This window comes from Typopeltis vanoorti, chromosome 20, assembly GCF_054136105.1.
Source record: "Typopeltis vanoorti isolate ZY-2024b chromosome 20, IOZ_Tvanoo_1.0, whole genome shotgun sequence".
Classification (NCBI taxonomy): Eukaryota; Metazoa; Arthropoda; class Arachnida; order Uropygi; family Thelyphonidae; genus Typopeltis; species Typopeltis vanoorti.
The window spans coordinates 43,873,835-43,887,231 of record NC_143568.1 but is presented as its reverse complement, the minus strand read 5'-3'; the positions used below and the strand labels follow the sequence as shown (position 1 = coordinate 43,887,231).

General features: G+C 34.3%; 1 protein-coding gene across 1 annotated transcript in view; it reads right to left on the bottom strand.

Annotated features, from left to right (window-relative positions):
- The window catches only part of Sec61alpha (SEC61 translocon subunit alpha), a 151,639-nt gene that overhangs the window by 3,854 nt on the left and 134,388 nt on the right, over positions 1-13,397 (bottom strand). The window contains exon 11 of the mRNA XM_090410578.1: positions 7,892-8,039. Within this exon, the coding sequence (XP_090266704.1) occupies positions 7,892-8,039 (148 nt within the window). The remainder of the gene's footprint in view (positions 1-7,891; positions 8,040-13,397) is intronic.

The following is a 13,397-nucleotide window of genomic DNA, read 5'->3' as shown; positions in this document are numbered from 1 at the left end:
AAAATTGTGAATAAAGATGATATATTAAAATTCTGCAGGATGATTTAAATAGCCTGGCAGTATGGGCTAAGAAGAACAGATGTCAGTTTAATGTACAAAGTGTAAGGTTATGCATTTTGGGCAAAAAATTATCAGCTATGTACTATATTAATGGAAATGTACTTCGGGAAACTGATGAAGCCAAGAGATTTGGGGATGTTGGTGGCAAAGAGTTGAAGTTTAGAGGACATATTGCAAAAGTGGCTAAAACAGGTTACCAAATTACTTAGTTACTGAAGAATACCCTAATGAGAGGAGATAAGGCAGGTTATTATACTTCTTTATAGGCTTCAGTAAGCCCCATTTGGTACTGTGCACAAATTTTGGCACCTGGGTTTCTTCAGGATAAGGCAAGGATCTAGAGGCAGTCTATGGAATACATGTTATTAGAATAAGATGAACATTTGTGGTTTACAGAGATTGGTCGATGGGGGAAAAGGGATGATATGATTCAGACATACAAATTTTTCAGAACAGGTCTAGTGGTGGAAGAACTAGAGGCCATCCTTGGAAATTGAGTAGAAATGTGTGGCTAAAATGTGTGAATAGGTTGCTAGAGACTGTTGGGAGTGCCACGGCTGTGAATAAGTTCAAAACAAAGTATGGTAGATATTGCACAAATATTGGATAGTGCTTGGCATAATGTTTATGGCTTCCTCCCGATGAGTCTACGGCAGAGGTCGGCAACCTTTTCACTAAAAAGGGCACTCCGAATGGCTGGCTTATGACAAAGGGCACTTTAATTTTGCTAGAGGGGAAGATGTAAGCTTAAAGTACATTCAATACATATTTATTTTAAATGAATTTATTTAATACAAAATTTTACTTACCAACTTAAGTATGTACTTAAAAAGGCATTAACGTGATACTTGCCATTGCAGATATTCAGCTAACTTATTGTAATCTGGTACATAACTGAAATTTCTGGTTCTTAGGCAGTGATAATTATTGAGCCATGATCAATACTTGGATTTCAAATACAGGAGGGTCCCGGGGTTACGGAAGACCCAACTTACGAACGAGCTCCCCAAAAGGATATTAATTAAATAATTAAATTAATAATTCGGGAACTAGTTTCTTTCCTGCATATAAACAAACTCGCACTTCACCGCCTTATTAAAGCAGCCCTTCCCATTATTTGGAAGTCAAATTTAAGGGCCACACTTGCCGGTTTAAAGATTGGTTCTTGAACTGTTTTATTACTGCTGTGGAAAGTTATTGTTAGTAAAAGAAAATTCCCTTTAAAATTCGGCTTGTGCTGGACAATGCTCCTGGACATCCAATATCTTTAGATGACCTTCACCCTAATGTAAAGATTGTATTTTTACCACCCAACACTATATCATTACTACAGTCAATGGACCAGGGAGGCATTTCTGCATTTAAAGGTCATTACTTACGCCGTACATTCCCGCAAGCAGTCACGGCTACAGAAGATGATGTGATGACCTTGAGAGAGTTCTGTAAGAATTACAACATCCATGATCCCATCAAAAATATTGCTGATTCTTGGGAGGAAGTGAAGCAATCAACAATTAAAGAGGTGTGGAACAAACTGTTCCCTCAATTCTGTGATGATTTCAGTGGCTTCACAGAAGACCAGAAAAGACCGACACCAGAAAATCTCAGTAGAATAAGTAAAATTTTCAATTTTCAAATTTGAAAAATTTCAATATTTTTCAAATTTGGAAAATGTGCTAAATTATTTTTCAGTAGATGTGATTTCCAAAGTGCCCATTTTGCTTGGAATGAATTCACTGCACTTATCATTTGAACAATATGATGGTTTCTGCTTTGCAATCTCAAATTTAATTCATTAAATTTTCCTGTTAAATCAGTAAGAAATCCAAGATCAAGCAACCATGTTTTGTCTTCTAACTGTAAGCAAGATTCATTCCTTGACATTAGAAACTCCTTCACTTCGGGTAATAAATTAAAAACATCTCAAGTATTTTTTCTCTACTAAGCCATTGCACTTCCGTATGAGTAAGATCATCAAATTCCACATTCTCTTCTTGTAAAACTAATTTAAATAATCGGTGTTGCATTGATGCATCTCTTATCAAATTTATAATTTTCGCCACTGTTTGTATTACATGTTGAAAAGGTATTATTTTTGTACATAATATTTCTTGGTGGATGATGAAATGATATGATGTAAATTTTGGGAATGAACATAACGTTTACATAACGCAATAAATCCATGTTTTGTTCCTTTCATCGCTCAGTTGTAATTGTGGTCAACTTTCCTAATAGCAAACTATTTTTCTCAATATATTTTCTGAAAATTAAAAAAATATACTTTTAAAGGTAGAATTTTGAGGAATTCCTTCTCTGTAGAAAAGTTGCTGACAACCATCTTTACAATAATAGCTAATTGGGAAGTGTCCAAGATATCATTAGACTCATCTAACTGCAAAAAAAAAGTAAATGCAAATTTCTAAATCCTTTTTCAATTCTAATTCAATGTCAGTAGCAATGATTTCGATTCTTTGTGTTACTGTTCTTGCTGATAGTTGGATTGTATTTATTGCTGTTATTTCATTTTTATTTTTATATTCATCAAAAAGTGACTCAGAAGCCAGCAATATGACTTCTTTTACTAATTCTCCTTCTAGAAATGGTTTATTTTTCTTTACTAACAAATGAGCAATTTTAAAAGAGGCAATTGTTGCTTTCTTTGACTGTGAAGTCGGGTTGGGAAAAATGCTTTGCTGTTTAGTTTAGTTTCAGCTCACAAATCTTTTTTTTATTCTATTTATAGAATTTATAGGAAAGTTTGTATTAAAATTTTTATAAACAGTGTTGAAATGTCTCTCTATGTTAGACTTTTTAGGAACCGCAACTCTTGCATTGCATAACAAGCATACACATTTCTCCTTAAAATAAGTAAAACCAAATCGTTCTTCCTACTCTATGTTAAAATTATAAATGTCTTTCTTTTTATTTGTTATCCATCATGGTTTGTAAAAAATATAATATAAATATATAATATTATTAGAAACACATCAAATAAACAACTGACTGTCACTCTAGAAAAGAATTCAGGCTACCTGCCTGGTGCGACAGAAGTGCATAACCCATAACTGGTGATGTGCGGTTTGCATGCGCACTAAAAAAAAAATTGAAGGTTGTTTGACGCTTCAATATCTGGCACAGTGGTGGGCACTTGGGTGCCCGTAAGCCCAGTGTTGTTGAACCCTGGTCTACGAACTCCATGGAATCACCCATGTAATAATAATAATTATTCTTATTATTAGGCGACACACCTCAACTAATAATTTTCCAACTACTTAATTCTCCAACTACTTTATTACCATCAATGCCATCTATCGCCTACCACTACAAACAACAACAGTATTCTTTGCTTGTAAATTGTGTGTGTGGGTGTCCTCATGGATGATTTGCCTGTATTTGGGATGAAAAGGCCGAGTTTCTGGGAGAAAATACTGCTACCTCGGTATAAAATTGGTTAACTCACCTCTGATTAAAAAAGCACATATAGTGAGTGTGATGGTAGAAAAGACTTGTATAATAGGAATGGCCTGTACCTAAATGGATTTCACCGTTTCTCCCATGATAACTAGGCTATCATGGGAGGAACAGTGAAAACTGTTTGTGTAAGTTCCACACTAAGGTGTGTAAATATTGATAATGATATGAATCTCAACAAGCATGACTATTAAGATGGTGATATGGTAAACCTTTACACTTTGGGTTCTGACTTTTTATAATGTAAGTAAGGACAGAAAGAGAAATTTTTCCAGCCAAGCACATAGATATAAGCACACAAAAAAGCCAGGAGGTAACAAGTTAGGTTTATACACAAATACCAGGAGCATCAAGAACAAAGGAGTTGAGTCAGATGCTTTGGTGAATATATCTTAGCCTAAGATTGTTGTCATTAGTGATATATAGCTCTAAGAGTCTGATGTAGTAACTGGAATCAAGTGTAAAGATATAGCATTTTTAGGAATGGCAAAAGAGATAAGAGAGGAGGAGGAGGTGCTACTTGTATCAGATGATTTGAGTTCAGTTAGGGTAAAAACCCATTTAATTGATAACAATAACAAATTTTCATGCAGCAGTGAGTTTGAGGCTATCTGAAGTAGAGGCTAGCAAGACAAACTATTGGTGGGATATTGCTACAGGTAATCATATTATTGGTGGTTCAGCTTAAAGAGACATGAAATGCATCACCACATTTACCCTGATGGATATTAAATGAGTAATTATTATGGGTGGCTTAAATTATCCAAACATTGGGTAGCAGAGAAAAGTCGTGATAAGAATTTCATTCTTATCATGAGAATTTATTGAGCTATTGGCCTACCTCAGGGGTCAGTTCTTGCCCCATTGCTCTTTAACTTACATATTAGTGATGTCTCAAAGACAGCATCACGTAGATTCATGCATGCTGACGATATTGCCATTGCAAATCAATATTCCAAAAAGCTGAGAACACCTTAACTGAAGATCTGGCTGTATTTGATAAATACTTTAGATGATGGCGATGCTTAAGGCTTGAGTCTTTGCTCTGCAGGACTCGAGCCTTAAGCAAACTATGGACAAAAATAATTGGAAACAGTTCCTTGCCTATCCACCAAGACATTTCCTTCAATACTTAACAAAGACTGAAATCCAGGCACCCTGCCTGGAGGAGTGCATTACAAATAAACGACCAGAACTTCGACCTATGTTGGGGAGAGTATTGGTTTCAACATCCCTCCAATCTTCAAATACCCATTTCAAATCTGACATCTCGTCTGGAGGGCTTCAATCTCCATAGACATGTATGGACCACTTTAAATCGGATCAGAACAGGACATGGGAGATGTAAGCATCTCCTGCATAAATGGAACTGGTCCGATACCCAAACTGTGAATGCGGAAGAGGGATGCAGACTATCAATCACATTGTGCTTGAGTGCCCTATCTACTCATTCTTGGGTTCTAAAGAGGACTTTTTTAAACTGACCCCAGAATCCCTGGAGTGGATCCAGGATTTAAGGATTAAGCTCTGACTCCTGATTCTTAATTTTGATGTTTAATCATTTCAGCCTAGTGTACCCCTTTTAATATGATTTTTACAATTGTTTTTATGCTCTTTTATGTAATTTGTATATATTATTCTGAGACCTGTATATCATATGCTAAATAAATAATTGAGCTATTGGAGACAACTTTTTCAAGAAGCACATGAAAGAAGGAACTAGAATCAGTATTAGATTTGATCACAATAGGAGTCTCAGTTAAGAATATGACTGTTCTTCCACCAGTTGGCAAGCGGGATCATGCTGTACTAACCTGCAAAGTAGCAAAGTATATGGATGTTCAAATTAATAAAAGTTACATGCTGAATTACAAAGATGAAAATTATGACAAACTCAGGAGGATACTCTTTGATCCCATTTGAAAAGATGCTTAAATGATGCAGTATCCGAATATGTACCTAGATTTCAACAAACAAATGGGGTGAGAATGAAATGGCATGCAACTTTATTAAAGTAAGAGATCCAACAAGATGATATGGAAGGAATATTGTGAGAATAAAGTGTGAGATGATTTATGTTTTGAATACTGCAGAAAGCTATGATTGAGTATGAAAAGAAATTGGCTTTGCAGGATAAAGGTAACCCAAAAGAATTTATATTATCGTGCAACAAATAAAAGAAAGAATGAATGCGGAAGAATAACTTTACTGCACGTAGACAGTACTCTTGTGTCAGAAGCACATGCAATTGCTCAAATAATGACTGTTCACTAAGATCCATCAACCTGGTGTATGTAACATGTCACATAATGCTACCACTAAATTCAACAAAGATGCATGAAAACATGGTTCTGGAACAGTTGCCCAACCTGAGCTCGAGGGACAGATGGGATCTCAATACGTAAGCTAAAGGAATGTTCAGCCAAAAGCTCTTGACATGTTTGTATAATCTCAGCTTAAGAGAGATCCCACAGAAATGGATTCATATTGTTCAGCTATATTTTACGATGAATAGCATGAGTTTACTAAAGGGAGTTCATTTCTGTGCAATTTGCTCACATTTAATAATAATGTTACAGCTTAGTTGGATAAAGGGAATGGATACACCATGATACTTTTGGACTTTGCTACTGACATAATGGGGAAAAGCACAAACCTATCCCATTGTGACCAATGGTATACTACAAGGATCACACCTTGGACTGTTATTCAAACTGTACATTAATGATAATGGTAAGGAGCTGACAGGAGATGTTCAATTATTTGCTGATTATGCAAAGATAAAGAGGACAATCAGGGATGCTACTGATATATATCACTTACAAAATTATTTGAATATGTCAGAACTGTGGGAAAATTATAATAGTGGTCAATTCAATGTTAGTAAAGTGTAAAGTTACCCATTTTTCATGACATTTCCAACAGCATAATAACTGGTGAGATTATGCTATGAGAAAATGATGAACTAGGGAACTTGGGGTTAGGAGTTTGAAGCTCAAAGGTCACATAAAAAATTGCAAATACAAATTAATCCAGACAAGTTGAATTTTTGGTTTGGTTTTTGTTTCAGTTCACAATTTTGGTTTCGGTTTACTATTTTTGGTGGAATGCTGTGTGTTTCAACTGTCTCTATAATGTTTATTAATAGTGTTGTGCGTTTTTAACAGTGCAAACAAGTTGACATTCATGTCATAGTATTTCATTCATTTTGTGTAGATATAAAATGGATACATCTCCAAGAAAGCGTTCAAAAATATGTACTCTTTCTCAGCAATGAGTGTGGTGTTGGATTGGGTACTGTTAATGAAATTTTAAAGAGGTTTAGACAGGTACCTTTTCTCCTGACAGAAAAGGAAAACTATACTTACTCAAGATCGTTTACTAGTTAGGAAAAGCAAAATGAATCCAAGATTGTCTGCTGTAGACTTAGCAGCTAGTAGAATTAATGTCTCTGCTTCCATCAAAGATTGTTGGAAGCAGAGAGGACTGCCCACAGACCAAAAAAGAAACAACTCTTGATGAAGACTATGCAGAAAAAGAGGCTCTGGTGGTAAAAGTGCACAAAGATTGGACTGATCAGAAGTGGATGAAGGTCATATTCTAAGATGAGAGTAATTTCTTTGCCCAAGGAGAGCAAATACCTATGTTCGCAAATCATTGGCTGAGAAGACTTCTCCCGCTCACCATCAACAAACTCCTAAACACCAGCTACAAAGATGATCTGGGGTTCTTTTACACATAATGGTCAAGGATCACTTGTGCCTGCTGACGGTATGATGAAAATTGACCAATACATAAAAATACTGGAGAAAAGAGTGGTCCCACAGATCCAGACACACAGACAAATCATCTTTCAACAGGCTCTCACTGCATGCTACATATCAAAAAAAGTAAAAGAGTTCCTCAAAAATCACAACATCCAATTGCTTCCGTGGCCAGGTAACCCTCCTGATATTAACCCAATAGAAAATGTATGGATCACAGTGAAAAAGAGACTTGGAAAATTAAATTGTGATACAAAGGATAATTTAATACAATCCATGACTAAGTGAACTTATTAAAAACAGACGAATACTTATAAATTATTAGGTAAAGTTGGAGTATAATTTTTGTACTTATTTTCTTGCAAATTTAATTTTTTTTAATTTTTTTTTTTTATAATATGAGTGTTCAGATTAATCTGTTCATTACTGTGTATGTGTGTGTGTATATGTGTGTGTGTGTATATATATATATATATATAAAATCCAAATTCTATCCAAAATAATGTCATTCATTTCTTTAAAATGTCATAACATTTTATGAAAGAAAGAAAGCATCACACACACATGTGTAGAAGATGTTTTCACTATCTACTTACCAAGAAAATCAGCAAGTACTGAAAGGGCTCCAATACACAGACCTCCAAAAGCTGCTGCTGTTGGAATGTATCGATTAAGTTCATGAATCATTGACTTTTCTCTGTGACCTCGCATTACCATCTGCTGTTCTTTAAGTTGCTTAGCAACCTAAAGAGGAAAAGAAAGAACAAGAAAGTTAAACTGAATAACTGAATTAAAATTATCATTTCAATATGATTTGAAGTGATAATTTGTGCTCATCTCCATAATTTGATATCAAACTATCTGGTTGCATAGAAATCAGTATGTTTTGTAAAGGAACAAACTAAGTTAGGAGAAGAAACTATCACTCCCATTTAAAACTGAGAAAGTTGTGGGGATAGCCCTACTCAGATAGTGGATTGAAACAGAAAATGTTCTGCTGTATTTCTGTACATGTGCAGAATCAAAATGAATGATAAGAGGTAATGCATATTACAAGGTGCTTGAAAGGAGAGAAACATGGAGAAAGAGAAATGAAGTTGTTTCTATGTCTTCCATACATGAAGATTTAACAGTATCAGATACTGATTTCTGTATAGAAACAGTTCATTAGTTAGAAAGTAAATATTCATAAAAATATTCTGGTAATATGAATTAATGAGAGAATGAGAAAAAGAAGCAATGAAAATATAATCATGAAATTTATCATAATTATTTGTCTACACAGGACTTGTTCAGTCACAATGAGGAAAACTTTATTCTTCTTCAAATAAAAAGTAGGTCCAGTAAAGTTCTATTTATGGGGCATGGAATTGTTATCGTTTTATTAAAGATTTTCAGTCTTAAGAAGAATTTTCAGTCTGATATTTGAAATTGTTGATATGCTTTTAATTGTTTCTTCAGTAGATGTATTGAAGCTTTCAATATAAAGAAAGTAAATTCATTCTTAAATGATTAAAGATATAGGAAGAACCTATTTAGTATTTGTTATTGTTATACACTTAGGAAGAATGTCTGTGAAAAGTGGAAGTTCTACTAGAAGCAAGAGACAAAGTCTACAATTTTGTCCAAAATGGGTAGAGACCATTAGATTATGTAAATAAAACTGGCAACCTAGCTTCTTTTTTTTTCCCCCTTTCTTCATCCTGTTGTGATCTGAAGTATGTATTGGTGCTTGAACAATGTGGGTAAATATTTTTTTTTTTTTTTTTTTGAAAACTTAAGATATTCATTTAGTTATATGATGTCTGAAGGCCCAATCTCTTAATAAGTTATTGTTCAATAACTTATTAAGAGATTGGGATAATCAATTACATACGATGTCATGCGATATGAATTATTCTGCAAGTTGATCTGTAGTTTAGTTTCAGATTTTTTTTTTTTTTAAATTTGTTAAATGATTAAATGGTTTAGCTCTTAATTTTTTTTTTTTTTAATAAGAGATAAACCACTTGGAATCAAAGAAGTAATTTACAAATGATACAGCAGACAGAATTGCATACATCAAAAGTAAAAAAATTCTAATAAAGGCCTATAAAAATTGATATTGCAGATATGATTTGAACCCTCTCCCCTCTTAACAAGTGATACATGCAAAAACACTCAGTTCAAAGGAAAATATATTAACAATAAATATTGGGAGTAATAATAATGGGTTTCAGGAAAACACTTTCCTCATGTGTACTTCCTGAATATTATGTAAATTATGTAGATTATTAAAAATTATGTAGTTATTTATTTTAATTAAATTAATACAATCCATGACTAAGTGAACTTATTAAAAACAAAGGCATACATATAAATTTGTTTATATGTATTATGTATTAGAGGAATACATATAAACCCAGTGAGCAATTATAGCATCATCATTATTATTAAATTATGTAGTTGTTAAAAAAATAAAATAAATCATTACCATCATATTCAGCAAGAACATCATCCACAGTATTGGCAGACAGCTATATGGTATAACATATAGCTTCTTCCAGTCAAGCCAACAACCACATTCCTGTTGTTTTGACCTTTTTCAACAAATGGTCTTTTGGTAATCCAAATGAGCACCAACCATAAATGCACATCTTCCTTGAGGAAATGTCAACTAGAAATTTAAGTTGAGCAGGATCACTATCATTTGAAGTTTGGAACTTGATTGTGAATCATACTGTCAAGCTAGAAATAGTCTCTAAAATCTGATGTGGTTATTATTACGTGTAATCTTCAAAGCAAGTGCTATCACATCAAACACAATAAAATGATAGAAGAATCTCCTCTGTTTGGAGGATTGGGACGTATGGTATAGCAGTAAATGAACTCTTCAAGCTAGGATTGTAACAAATGATAATGCATCAGGATTTTTGTAGGTCTGAAGAAAAGCAGAATAATATAACAGTGCCAGTGAAAATACATATAGAAAAGGCAATAATGTAGAACCAGAATGTTCAAGTGACTGTGGAGTGAGTGAGAAAGAAGACATCTGTTAATCAGACTGTCTTTTCTGAATAACAGCAAGCATTCGGGAATTTTTTTTTGGTGCACAAATGTGAGAACAGCATTCTAATGAACAGATTTGAGAATTATATAGTGTTAATAGTTGTAACAGTCAGAAATATCTTGAGGGAAGGGGAAGAATGCTAGGTTTTTTAAAGGCTGAAGAGGCTATGTATGAGATTTGCTTATGCTAGGAAAAGCTAGACATACAAATTGGCTCAAGAGAAATCTGATCTTGCTTGGGGAGCTGAGCATAAATAAAGGTAGTGAGAACATGACTTTTCTTGCAACAGGACTGCATTTTGATTTTGAAATGGAGAAGGTTGTTGTCACCAGAGTAGCAAATACCAAGAACAGTGTTTAGGTTCATGTAGCTTGGAATGTTTGGGCACTAGTAATACAGGGTTTGTCAAATAAAACAGAGGAATGGAATATACTGTCATCAGCAAACTAAGAATATGATTTCAGATTAGTGAGAGGAAAAGTTTGGGTTAATGTGCAGCCCGGAAGTACTTAAGAAATCTGAAAAGATGAGATCATTCACCATGACACATACAGGGTGTTCGGGATAAATTTGACAGTTTCGTAAGGAAAAAGAAAATCTTCTTTGTATCTATTAAATTTAATGAATTGACAAAAAAACATTACAGGCAGAGTTAATTACAATACTATCAACAAGATTTACTCAAAATAACCACCATTAGCATCGATCACAGCTTCAATTCTGCTTCGGAACCTCGAACAAGCTGATGCTACAGTCTCCCTGGGAAGGGCCGCAAAAACTGTTTTAATTTTATCCATTAACTGGGCTTTTGTATTACTGGAAGTGCGATTGGTGTCTTTTTCAACTGCGCCCCATACAAAATAATCCATGGGGTTAAGGTCTGGGGAGTTTGGAGGCCAAACATTTGGACTGGTGAAGTCGTAGAAATTTTCAGACAACCATTTTTGACTTTTCCCAGAGGTGTGGCAAGGGGCCGAATCCTGCTGCCATACATACGGCCTACCATTGGCTACCCTTGTTATCCAGGGCTTGACTACAGTTAGCAACTCCACGAACAAAGCCCGAATTCCAATGCCAGGGTTCTTCAACACCTGTTCCTGCAGATTTGCGAGGAATTCTGCTGTACGAACACAATCAGATCGTCTGCTAGGGATCTTTCTTCTTGCTACATCCTCGTAGTCACCATTGCAAGTCTCTAGTTCATGCCTGATTGTTTTTACTGTATTCAGGGAGCATTGGGCAGCAGTCGTAATATCCTTATTTTGATGGCGGGCACGAATCATCATGATACAAGTTATTCTCTTCCATGATTCAGGTGGGTTCCAGCTATCCATCCTTTCTGACATCTTGTATATGAATGAAGAAGGGTCCAAACTTTTAAATGAAGAGAAGTGTGTGTTAATACATGTAACTTACGGAAAAATATAATTAATTATAAATATGTCAAATTTATCCCGAACACCCTGTATATACATACACACACACACAGAGTGAGCAGTGAGGTAGCAGAAAGGAAATTTGGCAACTGAATTGCAAACAGTGGAAGACAGAAGCCATAAGATGGTAGTTGATAAGTAGTGCTCTATGCCAGACTCAAGCAAATGAACTAGAAATATCAAGAACTACATAAATTTTTACAAACCTTTCCAATGCTTGTAGTCAAATGTGAGATTCACAGTGCATTAATAGCAACTGAATCCAAACTGGTGCTCATAAGATAATAATAGTAATATGATATCTATCAGTTTTGTGAGAATTGGAGTGAACACTGGTTCACTCCTGGAGATGGCTGATACCCCCATTTTTTTTTTTTTTTTTTTTTTTTTTTTTTTTTTTTTTTTTTTTTTGCAGTGGGCTTAATACTTACTTGTCTCTATGACATAAAGTGGATATAAGACGAGCAGAAAGATTATAAACATGATATAGCATGAGTTAATTCTGAGGCACAAATTTTCCAATAGGGAGAATATCAAAAAAAGAAAATCAGTTGGTGTTCAAGCTTTTCGGTATTCTTCTGATGTCTTTTTAGCGAAAGACCAAGAGGAGGTATGCAGTGAACCATTATTTTAATGGGAGGTATTTTGTATCCCTTTCATTAAAATTTACTAGAATTTATCAAGTAACCTTCCATAGCATGTTCGCTGCCACAGATGATAGTAGCAGAACACTTAAAATATAAGCATATCCCTTCTAGCATTAGCAGGAAAACAAAAACCCAATAAAAACAGACATCAAAAATTATAAAGTAAACCAAAACAAAATCAAGCTTTATCCTCAAGTGTTGTATAAAGAGTTTAATTTTGCTGCCATTCCCTGATCAGAAAGATGACAAATATTTGAAATCAGCAAGAAATGACCTGAAGTCATTTCTTACTGATTTGGATAAGGAAAGGAAGACAAAGATTTAAATAAACTATCATATTATCAGAGAGAACACGGCACAACGAATACTACAACTTATGAAATCATTTCTACATTAGTATTAGCAAAATATGCACTATATTAGACTATGCTTCACTAATTGAAAGATACTACAAAAATAAATCTACCCTATATATATAAAATTAATGTCACATTTTTTGAAATGTTTTGAAACTCAGGGACTACCCTGAGTATCGAGTCTTCAAAATTTGAGTCACCAGAATTCAAGGAGAACTGGCCTACCAGTCCGGAACTCGGAGAGTTGGGCGACGTAGGCGCCACGACAACTTTATGTTAAGCATCAAGACAACTTTATGTTTCTTCACTTTACTGACATCACAGAAGCATTTTTTTCGTGGATTTTCAAATGTTTGTTTGCACTGAAAATGTGAAATATTTATATTTGTAAATAACATTTATTGAAATAAATATGATGACCTTTCGCTTTCTTTTGTAGCAAAATACCATTATATGGATTATCACATTTTAGTTTTCGAAACCATTTTTTTTGTTTGTTTTTATGAATAACAAATGATGTTACATTGCATTATTCGTTTCCAATTGCGAGTCTTTTTAGTGTCAAAAATTTATATCCAATGATATTTTAGCAGGGATTCTCACCTTCGACTTTT